The sequence below is a fragment of the Parasteatoda tepidariorum genome, chromosome 10 (genome assembly GCF_982258835.1).
Source record: "Parasteatoda tepidariorum strain Cologne lab strain chromosome 10, Ptep-v5.0, whole genome shotgun sequence".
Taxonomy (NCBI): Eukaryota; Metazoa; Arthropoda; class Arachnida; order Araneae; family Theridiidae; genus Parasteatoda; species Parasteatoda tepidariorum.
In genome coordinates, this window is record NC_141764.1 from 100,075,415 (window position 1) to 100,101,177 (window position 25,763).

At 29.8% G+C, this 25,763-nt stretch overlaps 1 protein-coding gene across 2 annotated transcripts in view; it reads left to right on the plus strand.

Moving 5' to 3' along the window:
• Positions 1-25,763, plus strand: part of LOC107438419 (uncharacterized) — a 57,265-nt gene that overhangs the window by 26,419 nt on the left and 5,083 nt on the right. For both annotated transcript variants that reach the window (XM_016050712.4, XM_016050711.4), the window contains exon 2: positions 23,711-23,843. In XM_016050712.4, the coding sequence (XP_015906198.1) occupies positions 23,711-23,843 (133 nt within the window). The remainder of the gene's footprint in view (positions 1-23,710; positions 23,844-25,763) is intronic.

A 25,763-nucleotide genomic window follows, 5' to 3' on the forward strand; every position in this document is an offset into this window, starting at 1 on the left:
CGTATCCTATACAATATGATTTTCTGGCCAGGCAAAAGAGCACCGACAAGAATGGAAAATTATTACCTGATTTAAAAACTTCATTCACTTCAATAAATATATCAATAGAAAATGATCGTCGACATGTTTCAAGGGTTCAGAAACAGACACTCATGTTCAAGACCTGCCAGATGTAAAGGAGAAGAAAGAAAAGTGACATGTCTGGCAAGTCTTGAAAATGGGCAACTGGTTTCGAGAGCTTGAAATAGGTTGACTGTTATTTCCAATCGTTTATTTTTGAAACGAATAAAGTTTTTAATCGGGTAATACATTACCGCTTCTGTTTCATGGGATTATGTACTTCATTTACTATATATTTATGACCATTAAGTTTTTATGTTATATAAAAAAATTCTTACTGAGTTAAATTTTTTGATCAGCTGACTGAACTCAGTTTAGAAAGTTTGAAATACTTGGTTCTCCTAAGATCGTTTAGATAAGCTAAAAATCCGATCGTTACAAGTGATATCTTGAGTAGACGATCTAAAAAATCACTCAATCGCAAAAAGTCTAGATAAAATGTTTTTCTTACGATTTCCATGTATTTCATTTTTACTAGAAACTTTTGACGCTTCTTTTTCTATAATAAATTAAATAGAATGGACGTATTAATGCAATTGTATATTTATCGAAACTAGTGCGTTCAAAAGTAAATAATTTCAAATATTGTAAACACAGTTATATACAAATATAAATACCCATAACGCATAGACATTAGGGAGATTGGAAAAAAGAAAGTATAATGCTTGCTCTGCTGTGGTATTTTCATGAATGACAAAATGTCAAAGGATTTATTTCTTTGTCTGAATTGTTGCATTTATGTAAGTCAAATTATAGAAATACTTAAAAATTAATATTTGAGACAGTCACTGCTCTTGTATTGCAATTAGAAATTAATATTCTGAAAAGTTTCTTTTTGCACACTATAAATCAGTGGCCCCCGTACCATTAAATTATTTCCCTTTTAATAACTGTAGTGAATTTCTCCCATGTTTGTATGACTTTCCATGGACGAGAGGTGAATCGGGACCTGAGAGATGTCACCTTAAGCCGCATGCAATTGTATTTTATTTTGAAGGCATATTTAAATACAATTAAACTAAATCAGAGCATTCTAAAATCTAAACACTTAATGTCCCATTCAGGATAAAATTATTAAATGTTTACCGTCCCATAAAAAGGTTGGGGAACACAAGTATGCATATTTTTTCCTTCACGTTTTTTATTTTGCTTGAATTTTTTTCCCTATCTCCCTAATATCTATGCGTTATTTTTATTTTAATGTGCATATAACTGTGTTCACAATTTTTGATGTTATTTACTTTTGAATGCACTAGTTTCGATAAATATACGCGTATAATCGTCGTTCGATAAATATACTCAATTTCTCGTATTTTATGAAGATCAACTATAGATTTTTATTGTTATCAGAATTATTTTGTAGTTTGCAAAGAGAGATTTTGAGCTCAGCGATTGCATTTTTTCAGCAACACCTTCTGTGCCGTATGGCTATTTCAATCCAGGGCTAAAGAGAATAGAAGGGCTGGTTCACTCCTTTGAAGAAACTCTCGCCGCGCCAATCCTCCGATATTCTCTAGTGACGTCACTTTGGCGCAAAGCTCGCACTTTTACTTCAAGAACGGAGCGTTCGGCCTTACTAGCTCTAACTAATATTGGAGCATTTCTTTTTGTGACATATTCTAAGACATTTGTTATTTTATATAATGACTTTCCTCAGTTTTTGCAGTGAATTTACAAGAATTAAAAACTATTATCGAGATGCCAGTTTGCGCGATTGCAACTTGCAAAAATTCTGATAGAAAAACAGAAGTAAAAAATATAATTTTCCGCGTGTTCCCTAAAGTAAATGAACAACTATGTAAAGAATGGATTCCAAAATGACACAGTTAATATAAAACAGCAATACGTTTATTCTGTCGTTAAGAACTTTTATAAAAATTCATTATCTAAATCGAAACCGCCTCGTTACTTCAAAAAGAAAGGCAGGTGAAAAAAATTAAAAAATGGATAAAGTCAAAGAAAATTAAAATGTAAATAAAAAGTATAAATAAAATATATAGTATATAGTTGAAATTCTCCTAATTTCATAACATATTTTTTAATGTAGTTATTCTAAATATTTATGATTTTTTTTTAGATATTATATTCTCTTAAATTTAAATATCTATAAATTATATCATCGTAAATTTAAATATCTATAAACAATTGTAAAATTTCTAATGTCATTATGAACCTAAATCATTATTTTGTTTCAGTAATTAGCGTTTAAGGTTGATGTTTCCTAATGATGAAGTATGAACATATTGCTATTAACGGCATATTTTAAAATCGGGGATTCCAAATTTAACTCAACTTATTGTTATAAAAGAATATGTAGATAAAAAAAAAGTGTTGATATATGCTTTCATTTTTCTTTATAATTAAAGTTAAACCTGAACTTTTTAAAATAAAGTATTTATAGTGTCATTTTCGCCAACTAGTAAAACATTTTTATAAGTTTAAAATGGTATTTTTTTTTTAATATAATGGCCAAGAAAGTTTTTTTGAACTATGTTTATGAACGGAAATAATGCGTTAATTACGTAAAGTTTGAAGGCTAATAACCAGAAAAAGTCTGAACTTATTTTTACAAAGAGAAAGATGCAAAGTTATCATAACATCTTTGCTTGCGATCTCCGAGATCTATAGACACAGTGACGTCATGAGGAGGGAAATCGTAGCTTCAGCTCTAAGACCGGAGTGAACTAGCCCTTCTATTCTCTTTAGCCCTGATTTCAATCTGCTACGCTTGTTATTTTAAGTATGGAGCGAATTTTTTACCACAGCTTTTCATTTTCAGACTTGACAAGTCAGCTTTTTCGCCTGAGAAACTTCCATCTTTATTTAAAAAATGAAATAGAAACTATTTCATTTAACAGTATTTCCCTTAGAAGCTATGTTCCAATTTTAGAAGATTGCAACAAGTGGGTAAAGGACTTTGGGGAACTGACAAATACGAAATGGAATTCCAGAACTACGAACCTCATAAAGACTCTAACATAAGAGATTTTTCTGTACAAAACTTTGACATTCGTTTTAAAATTGGTATGATATATATACTAGAACTAATTTATGATTGATTTGCATTTTGTGAAGACTGAGAAATGATATTGGGGAGGAGCTACAAAAAGACGTAACAGAAGGCTTTGACGAGAAATCCAATCTACGCGCTTAAAATCCCTCTTTACATACTGTAGATGTAAAAGTAGTTTACAAGCTGCCGGATAGATTTTGAATTATTACTTAAACTCAATAAGTAGAGAACTTCGACAGTATCACGGACATCTCTTGAAAAAAGTTAAAATTAAAATCGAAGTATTTCCGCGAGTCATTGGGCTACCAAAAACGAAAGCCATCTTTTCTTCAGAGAATCAAAATTGTGATGATATGTCTTCGGATTGTGCAGCTTTAGTGCATAGTACATAAAGTACTAAAAGTTTTACTCTGACGGAGGCTACGTCATACTTAAGAGATAAATATACAGCTAAAAGTAAAACATTAAAAGGAAGCAAAGTTAAAAAAAAAAAAGAATAAGGATTTCCAAGCATTTGACAAATGTGGTATTACAGTAAGATCATTAAGAATATATTTTTTGTTTTTGATGATGTAGTAATTCCTCCAAAAACCTAGGTCAACGCATGCATTGCATTATGAATAATATGAAGCGAAGAAAAATCGAAGCCACGGCCTTCTGTCTGCAATCCAAAGATTTCACACTTTTACGTCAGCATCCGTATGCATCCCGTAAGTGAGATTTCAAGTTATAGCGCCCGTGAAAAAATATCAAACTTAATAAGTTAAAATCCGTCAAAAATCCATAAGTTAAAAACGCTAACGTAGTAACTTTCAACTTTGACCGCAAAATCAAAATAAACATTTGCAATGGATATAGATTATTTCTTTAAAGCTATGGCATACGATTCAAGATGTTTTGTCGTTCTAAGTAAAACTGCGGCTCTGTGAGAAGAAAAATGAAATAGATCATAGATTTTGATGAATTTATTGATAAAGACTGAAACTTATTATTATTATTATTACTATTAATATTTAAAAAATATTATTGAACTTACATTAACATTTTTTAATTAAATTGTATAAATAAAACAAATATAATTTTGAAATAGTGAAAATGTGTATCCAGTTCCTTATGGAACGAGTACAATTGGAAAACCATAAGGTTAAGCCAAAACCTGTCAAATTATTTTTTTCATTGAATGAACCAATTGTTGTAAGATCACACAATTCATTTCTAATTTTTATCAATACATTTCTTCACAATCGCATTCCATATCCATGTTTTTAGTTCGAAGATAGGCTTAAATAGAAAACATTTAACAGTTATAAACATCGTGTTTGTAGCCTAAATCACCCCAACATAACGTAAAGATATGTAGCATCTAAGATAGACGTGAGCATGCGCAGTTACTTCAATTTTAAGTGCAGTAGTGTACGGAAGCTAGCGTAAAAGTGTGAAATATCCCTAACGTTTTGCGTTAGATGAACGGTTGATTTCTTGCTTTTTGCCGTAGCTTTGATGTTTTTGGTCTGACGTGTGAGTGCTCGTTTGTCAATGGGTTGTTTGAGGTTCGAGAAAGTAAGTTTGTTGTTCGGAGAAAAAATAACTCGAAATGTGCGTTTTATCCCTATGTTGATTCATCTGCACAAATTATTGATCAACCTATATTTATCTCTTTTATATGGCGTAACTTCTGTCAGCTTAAATTATCTCTGTGTTAACATCCCAGCTATTTATCCTATTGATGAAGGTGTCATTAAAACACGTAGAGGTTTTAATAAAAAATTAAATATCATTTGTGATTTCAAACGTTGTTTTTAATGAAATTTAATATTATAACAAAGAATTACTCCTGTAACTTTTTAATAGTCTTTGCAACATCTAAAATTGCCTTATTAATGCTGATATTTAAAGATCACGTTTTTTACATGCATGTATGAACAATTTTAAAAATTTTAATTACAAGAACACAAAAATTTCATAGACTTGTTCCTTCGGCAAAGTTGATTTTAGCATTAAATATTTCATTTGAATTTAATAAATATTCACAAAAAATTAATATTCATTTCATTTGAATTTGTCCAATAAAGCAATGATATTATCTTTAAGATATGGAAAAACACCGATTTTTCTCAGTTCTTGTGAAGCAGCAGATTCTCTAATGTTTGCAATCTTTTCCACAAAACCGATTTCGTTTATTATGGACTGAACTACTTTTTTTAGACCGGAAATTAAAATCTTGGAGAATAAATAGCTTTTGTAATGAGACACCAGTTCTTGATTTTCAACGGAAATGCATTATTCGAACGATACTTAGTTTTTAACTTGTGTTTTCGTGTTCAAAGACATCGAAGTAAATAATCGCCTATTTAAGCTATTAATAGGGTCTACTAAATCCTACGGCAATATATATATATATATATATATATATATATATATATATATATATATATATATATATATATATATATATATATATATATGTATATACATATATACTATATATACATATATACTATATATATATATATATATATATATATATATATATATATATATATATATATATATATATATATATATATATATATATATATATATATATATATATATATATATATATATATATATATATATATATATATATATATATATATATATATATATATATATATATTAAATTATTCGATTAAGTTGCAGCATTATTTTAAAAATATACGGATAGGTTGTGAATGACCTAGAAGAAGAAATAATGGTAGAATAAGGACTTAAATACGGACATAAAATATCCTCTGCGGTAGACGGATCATTGGTTAGAATCCCCTTGCTATCGGGCTAACCATGGGACGTTTTCGTAGTTTCCCTCTCTATCAAAAGTTAGTTCCATCAAAAAGTTCTCCACGAAGCTTAGTTAGCCCCTATACTTGATCCGTTATTTCTTTTGTTTTCCTATCTGGGCTCAAACTTAAAAGGCTACGGAGTTGATCATTGATAGTCGTGAATTCAGGATTGGGTTGGCTGTTGAACTACGGTTATTAAATTATAAAAATAAAATAAAATTAGTATAGTAAAGGGGTTAGATTTAAAGTTAATTTACATCAGGAATGGCGAACCAATGGCACCTTTACTACCAGTTGGCATGCGACAGGTATTTTGAAGGCAAGCGAGAAGTATACATTAATTTACTTTTATTAACTGAAAAATTAAAAAAAAGGATATCTCCAATGCTAGCGACCCTAACAGGTAGATTTCGAAGAGGAGCATTACTTTTGGTGCCATTATGATATTTTCCGAGATGTAAGGCTGTGCACCCCTCCATTACCCCCACCGAGATGTACTCCCGCATTTTGGAAGTACACGTCGCATCATTGAAAAATTATGAAGATCTATCATTTTTGTTTACTAGTATTTATCGCAAAGATGACCCGCTTCATGATATTTTACCTTTGCTTCATATTTAACTGAATTGCTTTTAAAATACTGTTTATTTGAAGCAAGTTATTGCGTAACTATAGTAACTATATTTGCCAAACAGAGAATACAGTTACTCAATGTAATTCGACAGTTTGAAATCAAAATGCAAAGGGTTAAAGATTATTCAAGAACAAAATTAACAAGTAGCTCACTAGACACACGAAAGTAATGAATCGTAATTTAACTGGCACATTAAATCGAAAGGGGTTCGCCATCCCTGCCTTACATCTATATCCAACAATGAGAGCAATCATTAAAGTTTATTAAAGTGAAGTTAGTTGCGAAGCAGAACATTATTACGAAATTTGATTTTGTTAAGTAAAAAATTTGGCGTAGCAGGATACAGCACTTTCACAGTAGACACACAGTAGACAGCACAGTTATAACTTGCTTACCTTTTCTTGTAAGTTCTCTAAAACTAACTCTGAATTCCAGAATTGTTTGATTATGTCCAGGTTAAGAACATACTTTCACATGTTTTTGTGTGCAGCATACTTGAGTTTTATATATATCAGCAGTTTCATGCTGGTTGACAAAATCTTAGCAAGACAGTCTTCAAATTTTTTTTTAAAACTGGTGTTGGAAATCCGTCTCAATTTGGAGACTATCAATGTTCAACTCGGTAATTTTGTACCCAACTCAGAAAAGTCAGAGAGAATAATATGTAATTTTTTCATACTATATATCTTTTTTCAAATCGAGTAATGTGCACTTACTGTTATTTTTAAATTAATATTATAGAATTTTGCTAAATGATAAATCTTCCTTTAAGGGGAATTTAAAAAACAGTTAGTAGAAGTCAATTTATCATGAAAGAATTAATTATAGTTATTGCTATGGCAATATTGAAATAAAAAAAAACAATGTCCCGTAAAAATTGATATTTACGAAGTTAGAATGCAAATATGCAGATTTTAATCTAATGAATGAAGTCAATTTATTATGAAGGAAATGCAATTGATCCTCAGTCTCACCCAACAATTTCGACCAAAAGATTTCGGGGGTAAACTCACAAAGAATAAAACTCTTCCTCCAGTTTTAGAATTCCCTTATTACGCTTCAGCAATTTACCCTATTAATCATATTGCCTTCTCTCGTATGTTTGGTAAACTTTCATTCGCTTTCCGATCGATGGTATTAGAAGAAGGTGTTGCCCGACTCGAGAATGCCCGGTTGCCCGCCTTTAACGCTCGGACAATTAATCTCGAGTAAAGGAATACCTATCTGACAAGATGTCGTCGAAGCAAAAGTGAAGAGGCTTTAATCAGGGGCATTTTTTTGTTTTGTTTGTTCGAAAGAGAATGCAGGGGCTCTGTCGATGTGATAAACGGCGTGTGACACATGCGGTGTCAGTCTGAAGGGTATGTCCTCTGCAGAGTACATTAATCTCTCTCTCTCTCAAAGAAATGAAAATTAGTTTCCGAACTTTATTAATTGCTTAAATTAACGAAGCTAACACTTCAATCTATCGAAGAAGCTTCATTAATTTTAATTTGAGCAGTCGCGTACACAGCTTTGTTATTAATTTTGTGAATTACCAGAGTTTTGTTGTTGTTTACGGAAGAAATGTAGGGGGGGAGGGGCGGAACATGCCAATAAATAAATAAAATAAAGAAAAAATGGTGTTAAATTGATGATTGAGATAAATGGTATTGTTTAGGTTTATTTAATATTTAAGGGTAAAAGAAACGAAACTGTTAGTATGTTGTTGATCAACATACATGTGTTAATAACATGAAATTGAGCTATAATTATAATTATAACCGTCATTGAAGAACCGACGCAATGTTTAGGGTTTACGACAGGTTCGAAATGTTCATCTCCGTAACCTTGTAATATTAAATCCAATTCAGAAGACAAGGGAACTCTTGGATCAAGCATTGGGAGAAATTCGCTTTCCCGGAGAACTTTTTGATGGAACTAAGTCGTATTTGCGATACATGAAGTGGAAAACCTCAAGAAACCTCAAGATGGCAAAGGGACCTTCAGGAACCATTAAGAACTAGGAACCAGGCCTATGATCCGTCTACCACTGAGAATATTTCTACGTCAGCACTGTGGCCGGTGCGAGCCAGGTGCAGAATTTGTATCGACCAGCCTTCGCTATTTTCAGAGCCACCGCGGCTCGAAATTGAGCTATATTATATTATATACGTCGTTGAACAGCCGACCCAATTTTCGGGTTTAAGACTACTAATGTTCAACGTCCATACCATGATGAAAAAATTGAGCTATAGTCAAATTTGATTATATCTTAAAGCATCAATTAAAAATAATATACAAATTAAAATTTAGAAGTCATGAAAAAAAAATACATTTCGCACAAATTTTTTTTCAAAATTTAAAATAAGATATTTCCGTAAACTTTTTAGGTTTTTTCCCGAAACATTTCTTTTTTACTCGTATTGTATCTTATTTAAGAACTATTCAAGTATATAATATTTTCAAGCTAAATAATTTAGCCAAAAATACTTCACTATATTATAGGCGCAAAGTGTTTGGTATTTACCAGTCACCGTGACATAATTTAACAGAAATTTTTAAAATCCTTGACTAGAAATGAAGTAAAAGTATAAAAGTATGCACAATAGAAGTTGAGAATTAGTATTTTCATAAGTAAGAAAAAATTACGAATCACTAGTGAGGAAAATGGAACTAAAAATGAAAACTTAAGCTTGATTCCAGATTAAACTTGTGAATGTTTTGTAATATCATCTTTCATCCCCTGTGCTTTTTCAGGCAATCAAATAGTTTCTGATATATTAAGTTTTGCCTTCTTCAATAGTGATTCGATTGATTTAGAAAGTGTTTTTGTTCCTCGCTATGATATTAATTAGGTGACCATTAATCAGAAGTCTATTTTTATTTCTCCTTTCACAAGGATTGTAAACATAAATTTTAAGGGTGGTCATTACTTAACTCCTGATATAAAGTGTTATTGTCATATTTTGTTTCAAATGTGACACTGAAAAATAGTTATTATTTTAATTAAAAAAAACTGTAAATATGTATTAATGTTTGAAATATATTTATCAAATGCAAAAACACAAAAGCAGTTTTATCCATGTTTATGAAAAACCCCATCATTGCATGATTTGGAATTGAGCGGCAAATACCTTCTGATATTTTAATAAAATGATAAATTACAATGAAATATAATTCAGGTTTTATGTGTGTGGCCTCATAGCTTTGCAAGAGACCTGTTCTTTTTTACAAGGAAACCTGTTCTTTTTAACGAGAAAACATGTTATTTTTAAGGAGTAATTTTTTTATTTTTAATAAAGAAACCTGTTATTTTTAACGAGAGAACTTGTAATTCTTAACAAAAGAACTTGTTATTTTTAATGAGGAAACCTGTTATTTTTAGCGCGAGAACTTATTATTTTAAACAAAGGAATCAGTTCATTTAACATAGTTCATCAGTTTATCTAATTAATTTTGAATTGCATATTTTTCCTCTGCTGTGAAAATTAAATGATAACCGCTTTGAAACAATAAAAGTAGATAGAAGAAAAAAAAAAGAAAAGAAAAGAAACAAAGCAATCATTATATTCCAAAGAACATATGAATTGCAAATTTACCAGATTTTTCTGAGCACAGCTGTAACTCGAAATAAGAAAGATCGAAAATTGCCATAGTGGGGAAAAAATGAAGAAATAAAGACTCAAGATTTCTCTGCAGGCAATTGCAAAATGGCAAAATATATTCTGACTGTGCTATTTTTTATAGAAATGGAAAGAAAATCAACTTAAAGTTTAGAATTCTTTTCATAATTTTAGCTTACTTGATGTAAAATTTATTGTGAAAAATTTCTGGCTTTTTATGTATTTTGTGTAAATGTGTAGATTTAAAGAGTAGATATGAAACAGTTTAAGAAATGCGTTTCGTATTTTTTCCATCCATTTTATGCTCCATAATTATACAATATGGATAGACATTCGATTTAATTTTCCTTCTCCAATGGAAAGTTAACTTACTAATAGTGTTCTTAAGACTGTTTTCGTCATCACATGAAAGAACTCTTTAACATGCTGCGTTCTTAACAGTTCTTTAAAACAGTTATTCATGACTGTTAGGTTTCAATAACTGTTAGACATTCATGACTGTTAGCCTTTTCCACCCTTTTTCAGTGAATAATATATTAATTTCGTAACTGTTATTTGTAAAAGTTATTGATGGCTGTATGGTTAAGACTTTTTCAGAGAATTATATACTGTTTATCTAACTGTTGTTTGTAACAGTTATTCATTTCTGTTAGGTTCAGATTTATCAATTTTTAACCAGCGAAGTCTATGTTAAAAATAATGAAAATAGCTCAAAATGTTAATACTAAGAAAAGAACAGTTTTTTAAAAATAAAAATGTTTAGGATCTAGTTTTCTAATATTTGGAAAGTTAATTCAATGCTTCGTAATCTGTGTTCATAAAAATTTAAAAAAAATTGAGAATAATTCATTGAATTTCATAATTTTTTAAGCGTACAAAATTCGTCAAATCAGCAGTTTTTAAAAAAAAGTTACATAAATTAAAGTTATTTGCCCTTTGCATAACCGAGATAATTTTTTGCAACACATTTTCATATGATATTTGAAATTATGGCTTTGTGTCAAATTTAACCCACTTTGTGTTGGTTTTTCGCTTTCTTTATATATTAAGATGTATCATATTTTAATAATTTGTTCATATTTTAAAAGTCATTGGTCACACACATTTATTGTTTTTTCTATTTCATAAATGTAAGATTTGTAGAATGAAAACACGAACTATAATATTTAAGAATATCCACTCTGACGTCATTACGTCGATTTTTTAAAAGGTTCTCCCAACCCAATGAGCCCCTGAACCCTCGAATCAAGATTTAAAGGAATGGTTAGCTGATATAATGAATTCAAACAGTTGACCATCCACAGTTACAATTTTAGTGTCTACATCATATTTTTGTTTATTTCCTTACTATTGAACCAAAATTCTTAAGGACATTCCCCTCCGACATCCTCACGATGCTTTTCTTGAAGTTTCTATTGGGCATGTGGGCCCTAGCTCCCTCTAGCAACACTTAAAAGAAACGGTTAGTTGATAAAATAGATTTCATTATTTGTCACTCTATGTTATAGTGTGTAATGTCCCAGTCAAATTTTTTTATACTTTAAGGCGATTATATTTGTAGCATAAGCAAATCACAATTCTTGATGATTTATTGTTTTAAAGCTGAGTTTTTATGCTTCATTTCAATTAAGAAATATTGAATTAATACTGAATGACGTGCATTTATTTTAGTGTTTTGAAATCTTTTTTTTTACAATGTGCATTTATGAAGAAACATAAAATTTTCTAATCCATTCCAAATAATTTATTTTTGACTTTTGTTCCATTATAAGTAAAAAGTGTTTCTTTCATATTTTTATTTACTCCAGTCTATATTTCTATTCCGTTATGTAACTAATTCTACAACAATCAGAAAAAAGATGAAAAACCTACATTAATAACGCTTTTCCGAATCATTACTTTAAAAGAATAAATGTGGTACATGTCATCCATGTTGATATGTATTATATTCAAAAGTCAATATAATACTTAATATAAAACTTAAAATAAATATAAGAACAGGAAACATTATGATAAAATAAAATATTTAAAATGAGTCATAATTCACTTCATAAAATGTACACACGATACATACTTGAAGAATTAACGTCTAAGCTTTTCAGAGAAAAGAAAATTAAACAAATAACCGAACGATTACAAAGCATTTCGTAAATACTATAAAAAATTATAAAAGAAATCGGTAAACTATAATCTATCTAGTAGTTAAGTTTTTATCCGTAGCGTGGCGCTAAAAATGTTATGCCTAGAGAGTTGCTATTTTGGCATGTATTATTAAAAAAAAAAAAAAAAAAACTCGTCGTTTTTTATTTTTTATGTTCTCTAGCTTTAGAGTGGAAACTATCATTTCTTTGTGGATTATATCATCATAAAGGATGATTATATTTTTAGCAAGAAAGAAAGTATTACTTCGTCTTCAAATGTGATTAGTTTTAAAGTTGTGTTTATTGTAGCGACATTACAAGGAGAATTATCGAATAAATATAGAATTGCGTGATATGTTTGTGTTTCGAATTTTTTCCCCTTCGTATTGTGCATTGATTTAGAATTTTCTAATCGATTCCAATCTTTTATTTTAGATTTTAGTTAAAAAAGTATTTCTGTCATATTTCTATGTACTCCTCCTCATTTCATTTTGTCATACAATAAATTCTACAATAAATAAATAAACGAAAAAAAAATCTACGTAAATGACGCTTTTCGTAGTAATTTATTCTTTAGTTTAAAAGGAGTAATGGTGCATATCATTCATATAAACATGTATCTTATTCAGCATTGGAATAAATTTAAGAACAAAAATATATTGAGAAATTATGATATTTAAAATAATCCTAATTTACTTAAGGGGGTTCAGTACCTAAAAACCTTCAAAAAATCGAATTTGAGATTTTGATCAATAATTAAACTAGAAACTATTAGCTTTCTAACGATATATTGCTTTTGTTTGAAATCCACGTAGAAGTACACTTAAACTTAATTTAAAAAATGTAAACAAACCGAAAACACCCATGCCACGCCCACTTTTGACAGACAATTTCGTAAACATAATGTCCATTATTTTTTGCATGTCCTATTACCAAGTCATTAAAAAAAATTTTATAATTTCAACTTTACAATATCTTTAGTTGATTGTAACTTTAACTGGATTATTTGTTTGCTCTTTATTTCCATGCGATTTTCGAGAATTTTGAATATAAAACTGAGATTTACATTAGTTTGATTTGTTAAGTCTATTTTTGTTTTGTTCTTTTATTATACTGTTATTAGGTCATTATTTTTACGTTTTTTTTATTCTTCATTACGTTTTTGTTTACTTACGTAAAAGAGAAGAAAATAAAGTACTGAAATGCAAAAAAAAACATTGCTTATGGACCAGGATTGTTTTGAAGCTGTCATTACCGGCATAGATTAGGAATTTCGTTTACATTATTCGAATTTACCTTGGACTGGATTTTTTTTTCTCCCTAATTTCTAGTTACATCATTTTGATTTTTTGTTTAAATGTTCTTTACAAAATATTTCTAATTTTGAAGTAAATTCTTATTTACAGTTCTTTGTTAATTATTTCTGTGTTTAGAATGTTCATCTTGAAATATGCATTTTCTAAGATTTTTTTTGTAATATAGTTATTTTTTTAACAAAAATACTTTTAACTCATTTAAATTTAAACAAAACATCTTGGTAAAGACTTGAATATTCAATTTTCATGAATAAAATTTATGGGTGATTTATGAATTATACAATTTTACAATTATCGCATTCAGTTTGATCATTTTAAGGGCTTTTTATTCGCTCAAAAAGTGAGGAGAGTATAGTATAAAAACCTATTTTTCAATCAAATAAAAGAAACATTTAAGAGTAATTTGTTTGAAATGTAAGCAGTACGAGATTTATAACGTAGAAACAATTTGATTTTTGAATTTAAATTTTAAATATTGTTGGTAGTCTAATATTTACGCTTTAAATGCAAATAACTCAAAACTATGTTTTTTTTGCTTCGATGTACCTTTTCTTGAAAACTATTCATCACAACACTTTGATATTTGATTTAAAAAGTTCCTTTAGTACTGTAGTTTGTGCTGAAGTGAGCAGTTTTTTAAGAGAAACTTAATATTTTTTTTTAATTCAAAATTTTCGGATGAAAATGTGAAGATTTTAAAATTTTCAGACATGCTGAGTAATTTATTTTTTTTCAATTTCTTTTAATTCACTAAATTAAAAAAAGTTCACTTCAGTATAATCTAGAATACCTATTACATACACAAAAAAAATTTCAAAGCTCTAACTACGATACTTTTTTTAAAAAGGTACATCGAAATATGCCATTTTAACATTGTCAACATAGGAGGTACCGAACCCCCTTAAGAACATTTCGTCTTTATTGAAGACCGACATTTTTAAATAACTAATATTTAAGAATTTTCAGAGCTAAAATAAAGCAAATAATCAAACAATTACAAATAATTTTAAAATTTTATTAAAAATAATAAAAGAAAACGATAAACTTATCCATCAAACTAGTAGTTAAACTTTTTATCGTTGCTTGTCACTAAAACTGCTTGGGGTAGTGCTACAATTTTACCATGCATTAAAATATATACACGTCACCTTTTATGTGCTCTACATTAGCACATGAGAAGTATTTATATATTTCTCTACGGATAAAGCGCATCTTCCTGAATTTTTGTGTTTCTAAGCTCGACTGTTATTTTTTGAACTATATGGAATATATTTTTTCTTACGTTTTTCATTTTAGTAACTTCTTAATACATTTTATTAACTATATTTTGTTTCCCCTATTTCATATAACCTTATTGCAATTCGAATTTTAGTCTCACTTTATTCACTTTTAAATTTACCTGTATTTTTTTTTTATTTCTTTGAGGAATATGAAATTACAATATGTATTTCACATTTTTATCTGTTTTAACGGTACTTATCGGTTTTATGGATTCGGGTGTTGACGATTGCTATCGCCAAACACGAATAATACTCCATGTCAATTAGAAGTACGCATTTTAATGAGATATGTAGTAAAATGATATCAATATTTAACTACGAGCCGTGATGGTTTATGGGATAGAACGTTCATCTAACAATGAATTGATTTGGGTTCGAATTCCAGCAATGGCTGACCAATAAGAATTTCGCATCCAGCTTGCCCCGACCACAGTGCTGACGTAAAATATCCTCAGTGGTAGACGGATCATTCCGATAGGCTAACCGTAGGTGGTTTTTGTGGTTTTCCTCACCATGCAACGCAAATGAAGGTTAGTTCCTTCAAAAAGACCTCCACGAAGGCAAATTTCTCCCTATACTTAATCCTTCTACCTAAGGACCTAAGGAGTTCCTAAGGAATACCTAAGGAGTTCCCTTGTTTTCTGGATTGGGTTCAAAATGAGAAGTCTACGGAGTTGAACATAAGTAGTCGTAAACCCGAAAAATTGAGTCGGCTGTTCAACGATGGTTATAAAATAAAATATTTAACTATATCACGATACTTTTTGAATTTAACTCATTTATTACATTTATTATAATCATTATTATCGTTATCCAAACAAAATTTGTTACCATTGACAATAATATCGTACTCGCTATTTATCGCTATATGTTTAATATACGCGATATTATCACTTTCATTTGTTATACTATCAATAACGATCGAAATGTTATTGTATTCGGTAATTATAGTTATAACTGAGGATTGCGATATTTTCGTAGCCCATATGCAATATTATCGTTAATTATCGCTGTATTATGTAAGTAAAATGTACCTATGTAATCATTAGCCAAAGATCCGTGTAAGTCAGTATCGGCTAATTCTACGTGTTAGAGCAGTGCCCTATGACCATTAAATACAGTTTCAATGCATTGTTTGGCTTTGCATGTCCTTTTTTTGAATTTTTGTCACTAAAATATATTTAGTTCAATCAATTAATCAATTTAAATTTTGCAACTAAAATGTTTACTATTAGAAAGCTTGATTTATTTACGAATGAATTCTAACCCTAGAACGATAAAAATGGAGAGAAAGAGTATGACACAAACAATGTAAGTTCTTATTAGTTATTTAACTTAAATTTTGTGCTTTATGCTTAGAATTACTCTGAGAAGCTAATCTGTTCTTAATCTAAGATCTTGTCGGAAGGTTTTCAATTTTTAATCTTAGGTCCACAAAGAAAAATATAAAGAGTTTCCACTCTAATGTTAGATCATATAAAAAAAAGGCGGTTTGTTTTTTTTCGAATTGCGGGAAAATGACAACTTTAATCATGAGACGGCTTTAGCGCCACGCTGCGATAAGAAGCAGAACAATCAAGAAAAATGATGAGTTTATCATTTTATTATTATTTTTTTCTTCAAATTGGGTGCCTGCAACTCAAAGTAAAGAAGGCTGTTGAAATCACATGGTTGTGCATGGCATGGTAAGGTTACAACTATTAGGCCCAGTTTATTATCACGCTGAATCCATTTTCAGGTCAGTTTAATTGAACACCTGAAAGCAATGTCGCGCGTCAGTGTTGAAAATGATTGTTTGCTGAATCGTGGCATAAACGAAAGCTACTATTTGCCCACGCGTGACGCTGTTCCTTCCAGGTATACAATCGAATTTAAAAAGTTTTTGGTGATCGTTTGGTTATTTGGTTTACTTTAATTCTATAAAATACTTAGATGTTAATTCAGGTTTTCGTGTGTTAATGAAGACAGTTGTAAAGCAAATTACTATTTATGTTGAATCTTCTCACCATTTTTTTTTGTTTTTAAATTTATTTCACTGTTAAATAAAATGCATATTTAAATGGATGACATGCACCATTACTGTTTTTATAATTTAAGAATAAATTCCAAAAATATTCAATTTATGTATATCTTTCACTTTTCTCTGCTTATAGTGGAATTTATCATACGATATATTGAAATAAACAGAAGTAAACAAAAATCTGGCAGAAACACTTATCACTTATAATAGAACTAAAATCTAAGATAAAAATTTGAAATCGCTTAGAAAATTTTATGATTTTATACAAATACACAATATGTAGAAAACAAATTCAAGCAATACTATCTTCATTCAATAATTTTTATTGCAATTAAGTTAGATGTCATAACTTTAAAACAGATCACACTTAGAAAAACATTTCATTCCAACATGAAATCCATCATTGATTCCAACACGTTCCTAAAAACATAATCATCGCTTATGATATAGTTGCAAAGAAGCAAACTAAAATATGACTAACACTCAACAAACCATAGAGTTTCAACTATTTAAATCTACAGCATCAGCTAACCGTTTCCTTCAAGGGTCGCTAGAGGGCGCAGGGTCCTTTTGGGCTCGGAGAAACTTTCAGAAAAGCGTCGTTATGACATCAGAGTGGATTGTCCTTAAGTATTACAGTTTATGCTTGATTCTTATCGGAAGGTCTTATCTTAATCTTAAGTTTTATCAGGAATTTTTTTTTAATTCGTGAAATTTTTTTCCAGGAATACAAGGAAAAGAAATTGAAAAGCGTCTTTTACTATTTTTTGTTAACGGTAGGCAGTAAACTTATCATTCTTCCCCAAGGAATTGTTGCTCATTTTGCTTTGCCTGGTGAGCATCTTGTGACCGGAGTCACGGAAGCGAGCAACAGTACCAACACTGATACCAATGGGCTGCATTCACACCCCAGAGGACAACGCAGAGAGAAACATTCATGCCCTGAGCGGGATTCGAGCCCTCACCCATTGGCTTCGCAGTCAGGCAAGATAACCGCTTGGTTACCTGGCGGTCCGTCTTTTATTACACTATCAATAATTAGTAAAAAGAAATATTTTTTTTGAAGTGTCGCTTCAGTAGGTCATCCCTAGCCTTCCGAAAAATGTTATAGTAGTACCAAAATTTATAATTGTTTCTGAATCCGCCTTTGATAGCCGCAAATATCGGACGATTTTTTTAAAAATGTTCCCCTCAGTGATTGTAATTGAATGAAAATAATTCATATGAACTTCTTGCGAGCCACTCAAATGCATGTAACTAGTCACATATGTTCAATATTTTTGCTACAGACTGAGATAAGCTATGCAAAAATTCAAAATTGAGTAAAACCTTTTTACTTTTTCGCTGTTAAAATTTTTGTTCCATGACATTTTCATTTTAAAAGTAAGACACTCAATAAAAAAAGTTACTTTTCCAGAATGTCGATTCATTTCGTATTGACAGGAATTGTTTTACATTAACCATTTTTAATAATTAAGTTGCAAATGTTTCCTACTGATAAAAACTTCACAAAAACTCTGAAATCGTAAAACTTTACACATTTATCTAATCCATTCATTGAAAGACAAAAATTTATAATTTCGTCTTCAGAAGTTAAGAGTACTTTATTTCCATCAAAACTGCCGCTGTAGTTAAGATGTTTTTTTAATAGCATGCCATTATATTTAAGTACTCCCATAGCAGGGTGTACATTTATCTAAATAATTGAATTACGAAACTTGCTTCTTCCAAGAAATCAAATTATGTAATAAAAAGCTTATTTCTGAGATGGATGAAATCCTATGAAGAACTTAAATTCGATAAATTCCTTGCCAGTACTTTCACCACCATTAACTGCTCTCGATTTAGGTTGCCCTTCTTTATTTGCCCTCATAAAGCTGGTTAAGTATTAAGTACTTACATAAATGTATGCTACATTATGAAAGTTTAAACTTCGTCACCATTTGAATTTTCTTTTCAGTACAGCTTGTATATCTTGCAAATTATATTTTAATTTTTATTAAGTGTATAAGAGAAAATATGCACTTTTAGTTTGAAATTGTTTTCATGAAATTGATTAATATTTTAAAAATATTTTTAAGATCGTTTAATTATGATCATTAGGCTCTTCCTCGGTATAAATGGTTGTATATGAGAACATACCATCTAAATAATAAAATGAGAAGAAAAAAAGTGTTACTTTTTTTCAATATAATTAATTTTAAAAATTGTTTTATTAATGTGTTATCTTTCTTGTATGTTTACCAACCATTCTTGAGAAAAACGATTTAAAAAAGATGAAAAATATTACTAAATGGATAAATCAGTTGCATAAATCAGTGGTTCCCAAAACTTTTCAGCAATAAGACTATAGATGTTTTTCCCCCGGCTTCTTTTGGCTAAAACCTGATACCCGTTTGAAGAATGAAGTTGATCAGCAACCTCTGAATACATATATATATATATATATATATATATATATATATATATATATATATATATATATATATATATATATATATATATATATATATATATATATATATAATAAATAAATAAATACAAGAAAGCACTAAGAAAGTTAAGAAAAACAATAAGTAACATTTATTGCGCTTAAGCTGCAAGTAAACAGCACTCATTAGATAAGTTCAAAATGAAGAATAAAACAAAGAAAAATTATAGACATATGAAAAAAAGGGGGTGGGAAATAATAAGTAAAAAAAAAAAAAAAAAAAAAACAAACAATATTTTATTTTAAAAAAAAAAAAAAAAAAAAAAGTGAAATGTTAATTAAAAAACCGGAAAAAAAAGATATAATCTTTTCTTCAGCCCACACGATTATATCCGCAAAACAGAGTGCTTTCTGATATTGTATCAATAAAGCCAAAGCAAAATATATTAATACAATAGTGTGAGGAGCACTCAAAAAAAAATTTTTTTTTTTTTTATAAAATAACTACGTAAAAATAGATCATAAAAAGTAAATATAACATGTAAAAACAGATAATAAAATAAAATAAAAATAAAAAATAAAATAAAAATAAAAAACATTAAAAAACATTATATATATATATATATATATATATATATACACACACATTAAGGAGGGAAATTAAAATTAAGGGTACCAAATTTCCGCACACTCACCTGCCTAAATTATTGGGACCATATTTACCAGATTGTTGCTACCTCCTTATTTCCCCCCTCACAAGAATCTAAATACGTAAAAAAAAGTATAAGTTTACTTAGAGAAAGTAGCGGTTTTGATGTCTGTTCTCGAAATAGTCATCACTAACTAATTATCATACTCAAGGTCACTTTAAACCATTAAAATTAGATTTTACTTTGTGAAAATTAGATCACTAAAACAAAAGTTATTCACGGTGATGATTTTATTTTATTTTATAACCGTTGTTGAAAAGACGGCCCATTTTAGCGTTTACGACTTTACGACTATTTATGTTCACCTCCGTTGTATTGTAATTTTGAACTTGATCCAGAAGACAAGGGAACTCCCGGATCAAGTATTGGGAGGGATTTTACCTTCGCGGAGGATTTATCGATGGAACTAACCCGCATTTGAATTACATAGAGAGGAAAACCACGAAAACCTCCCACGGTTTGGCTGACGGCAAGGGAAGTCTAACTCATGATCCGTCAACCACAGGATATTTTTATGTCAGCAGTGTGGTCGGTGAGAGCCGGGTGCGGGAGTCGTATCGACCCATTATGTCTGGGATTCGAACCTGGTTCATCTTATTGGAAGGCGAACGTTCTATGCCCTGAGCTACTACGGCCCTGATGACTTTATTTTTTGTTTACTGCGCTTTTCAAAGATAAGAAATTTAGCGTTTAGTTTCATTTAAAACATGAAACATTAGTTTTGGATCACTCTTCGCACGATCTTGTGTACGATGCTCTGATGGTACGGAATTTTGCAACCATCGTACCACTTTCAGACCTGGTGAAAACATTTAACTATTAGTACTAATTGCTCAAATATCAGTACAAAAATATTTAATGAAGCTAAATTTCCTAATCAAAGTATTTCAAATGAAACTGGAAATAATTTGTGACCGTCAAAAAGTTTAAAGCGAAAAGTGATACTATTTAGCCGACTGTCGACTAGAGAAATTAAATTTTTTAAATATTTTAAATTTGGATTGTAGTGCGTTTATAACTTTCATGGTTTTGATCTATATCTACAAGCTGTTTCTTCTGGGCAGCTTTTTTGAACATGTGTTTTATTGAACAGCGTGATACTTGCAAGTGACGTAGTGTGGGTATCTCGATCCTGATTGGTTGTTGAAAAGTGACCTTTATTTATGTTAGCAACTGTTCTTTCCCTTCTATTTCGAATGAACCGAGCCCGTCAAGTATCCATTCTCTTAACTGACACACTCTGTATTCCTTCTAAATAATTCGATCACAAATATTTCAACTCTTTCCCCACGTACTTAACAAAAAGGCAGGCACGAAGCCACGTAGAATATAAACAAACTAATTATACATCGAAGGTACCAGGTACACAAAACAAAAATATAACACGGTTACAATAAAATACACAAACAAATAATAAATGTAAGTTTAGTAAAAAACTTCGTTGAGAAAGAACTATATTTCATCAAAATCGATGTGCGCTAAGACGATGTGTTTCATTAACTTCACGTTAATTAACATTCTAACTTATGTGGAGAAACTGCTTAACTTTAACACGCCATTTTGCTTACCAACGATCAGCTGGTGCTGACTTCATAAATCACATGTGAGGGTAATCTGCGATCGTCTTTTTGAAGTGCGAGTATCCAATTCAATTTTTAAAACGCAAAATAAGTAAAAAATTTGAGTTGAAAATTGATTTAATATTGCCCATTTTATAGCCCTTCTTTTCAAGATTGATGGACAACGTTTATTGAGTGGAACATTTTAGAAAAGCAGTTCCCCCCTAAAAAATAATAAATATCTAAAAGAAATTGTCTATGTTTCGTAGACAGAGAAAAATCAATAAATAAGATTTTGACTCTAAAGTTAACTTTTTTTTCTCATACGAAAGGTTTTAATTTCTTGAAATGTAACATGAAAAGATGAAAAAAATGAAGTCATGAAATTTCAGTGAAATACAGGTCTTAAAAAGAATTTTTTGCTCTAACAATTTTCTAAAATAAATCTTTGTATGAAATGGGTAAAAGAAATAACAATAAATCTTTTTTTTTTCATAAAAATAAGTAAAGGGCATCCATAAATCTTCAGTCAATAAAAAATGAAATATAAATAAAAAACAAATTTAAATTAAATGGAATTTTATCGTAAGATATCTTTGAGCGCATCTCGCGGGATCGTCTTTAGAAAATGAAATTAAGATAAAATCAAAATTTTTAACAAGAAAAGTGATAGAATTAGAGTAGTTTTTTAAGAAAGGAATTTTTATGACTGAAATTTCGCTGGGATTAGGTGTCATTATAGAGGCTAACTTTTCATTATTTTTTATTGCAGAGTTTCAGTTTTAAGGTTAGTTTTATGTATAATAAATAAAACCTGGTTTCGACCTCTCATTAAATGATGCTGAATGATCTTTTTTACCGTGTTGACACTTTATAAAATTAAAACAACATGTGAGTAAATTTTGTATAAGGAGAAATTTTTTATATAGAAATTTATTATTAGGAGACGATAATATACTTTTATAAAAAAAGGGAAAGAAATTCTTACTACATAAAATTCATTTAAATGTAGGGCAGAAAAATTTACCCTAAATCAAAAAACCTCAAACTTTGTTCCATGGATACAATTAATCTTTCCACTTCAGTTCAGGTCTTAAATACAGTTCAACACTGGGTGTTTTTTTTTTTTTAGGCAACGTAAATTTGCTAAGTAAGATAAAAAAAAAATATCGACTGTTCTATAGCAGCAGTCTGTTCATCCAATTTACCGTAAAGTTTGAGGTAAAGAGCATTTTTTACCTCTTTAACCATTTATAATTAGAATTATCTTAAAACCGTAGAAAAGAAATTTAACCGGTCATTGGAGTTCAGCATTTGGTGAGTTATTGAGCATTGGAGTAAGGTAGTGGTTGAGTTTTTTCAAATGAACCGTGGAATGTGGTTTAATTAGTTTACTTGGCTGTTTTAAATATCGTAAGAGATGAGAAATGCTACACTTTTTTAAGTTAAGCAGCTTTATGGTGCTGCCATCTATGAGTGAATGAGAGTATCGTATTCTAATACTCCGGGGTTACGAATTCTGAAGAGCAGGGCACTGGAAACTCAGTTGAAGGGAATGGAGGAAATATCTTGGTGTCAACGTTGGGACTCAAACCCCTGTTCTGTCTGTCATGAGATTGACAGATTAGCTCGTTTGGCCATAATATATAGCCAGTCGCAAAGAGCTAATTGGAATCATTAGGTGGGCCTAGTTGGTGCGATAAAATTCAGGTTGTTCGACCGTATTAGGTGAAACTGACAGTTAACAGTTTGAATACCGTCTTATTTATGCCGATTGGACTGTTTTGTTGGAGTATGGTAAACTAACAATTAAACGTATTGTTATTTATCCTTTTGTTCTCAGAAATTTCTAACAGTGTTCCATAGCCATTTCTGGTTCAAGTGCTATTAAACTTTAACTAACCGAGTGTATAAATGTCTATTCTTGCTTTGAACCCTTCAAACAATTTTATTACATTAAAAAATGCATTTTATGAAATTTTTTGTTCCCTTACATCTTTGAGTGTTTTTAAGAATGTTAATTTTTCTTTTTCAACGTTCTCCTCATTTTGTGTTTTAGGTTAATGCTGGGCGGCCTCTGCAATGGGACCCTCGTTCCGAGCGCCCTCAAGGCTGTTCGAGAGAAGACTCATCATCAAACAGTTAAGATTATTTTTCCAGAACAGTCAACAGATGCTGTTATCTACGTAACAGTAAGTCTCTCATATTACATCCGTCACTTCTTCAAAGGGTAAATAACGTTCCCTTTTCCGGAAAATGCAATAAGTTGTAACATATAAAACGAAAAATACTCTACGACAGGTGGCAACAGTCTTAGGAATAGGTTTGTTTTTCTTTTAAATAAGAAACAATTTTATCTCTCGCTATGTACTTTTAATGGGTAGATATTTTCCATTTGATATCAAATTAATAACGAGCTTGTCAACTTTTGAGAGTACTTTTTTTAATACTTACAAAAAAAAAAGGTACTTGTGTGAGACTCGAAATGTATTATAAATGCGCCAACATCTTTAATTCGATTCAATTGAGACATAAAAGTATTCGAATGAGCAGAAGCATAATTTTTCTTTTTGTTTCAACGAAATGTGAATAAATATTAGTCAATATTTTGCACTTCCAATTTAAAACTAGTTGCTCTAGTTATTTAATTCGTTTATATCCGAGTTACTCGTACTTTAATGCCAACCTATTTGCATTGATTTTAATTGAATTACTTTAACTTTAACCTAGTTACATTAATTTTAGCCTAGATTTAGGGGTAGATAGGAAGAAGGTCCCGGATTAAAGGGTCCAGAAGAAAAGGTACCAATAAAAAGGTTCCTTGCGGAAAAAGGTCCTATTAAAAAGGTAGTAAGAATTGTAGAGTAAAAATTTGTAAAGTAAAAATTTTTAGGGAAATAGACTTTTAGTGGGATGTATTTCTTTTCTTTCTTTTTAAGAGTAAAGTTTATTTATTTATTTATGTTTTAATTGAAGGCATGTTTTGTATTGGGAGTTGCTATTTAGATTAGCTGATTGAGGTAAGGGAAGGGAACTTTCGAATTGTTAGTATCTTTTTTTTTTTTTAATATTTTGTTTATTTCGAGAGGGATTGTTTAAAACGTTTTTTTTATTAAATACATACATATTTTTCAATTATTAAGATAAATGTTAATAATAAAATTTAATATTTAAATTCCATTAATTTAAAAATAGATTTTTTATTAATATTTTTCGCATTCAATAATAAATTTGGAATGAATAAATGTCATAAATGGGAGATATAAAATTGATTAAAAAATTGCACATAGAGTCAGTGCATCACCCGAAACTCAACTTTGTATAAGACAGCAAAAAGGAGCTTTAATCTCATCTTCTCATTTCAAATATTTTTCCCAACAGGGGTACCTTTTTTACCGGGACCTTTTTTTACTCGCATTAGTTTAAGACATCATGTAGCCATGTAAAACAAGGTGCTTGCAGCAAAAAGTTTTATCAATATCAATGAAATAATAAAACAATTAATAAATAATTTAATTAACTGATAAATTAAGGCGATTGATACACAATTTTATTTACATCCCCGCCATCATGCCTTTGGTCATGAAATTCTAGTCTTGACCTTTCTAGAACATCCAGGCTCACAATGGGTCTTCTCATTCACGTCTGTCAAGTTTTGGAAATGGGTGCTTGTTTGTGAATGCTTGAAACATGTTGACAGTTATTTATAATTTGTATATTTTTGAAGAGAATGATTTTTTAATCAAGTAGTCTTTTTACTATGTTTTTATGGTTTTTGAAGAAATATGGTAAAGATGACATGGTTATAAAATACCTACCAGAAACGGTAAGAAAAGAAAGTCATCACAGCCTTGTTAAGGAAATATTTATAAATAAATAAGGGATTGGAGGCATACAAAGGAATATAATAAAAAACAGATAAATATTTGTTTTTAACAGAAAGAAATACTTAAAAGTGGACACAAAACTTGGCGATTTTGAAATAAGTTGGGCGAATACTTATTTAGCTAATATCTTACCTTTATTTATTGGTTTTTTTTTGCACATAAACACTTAAAAATTGTTAAATAAATCAATAAATATTGTATAAAAGTCATATTTTAAATAAATAT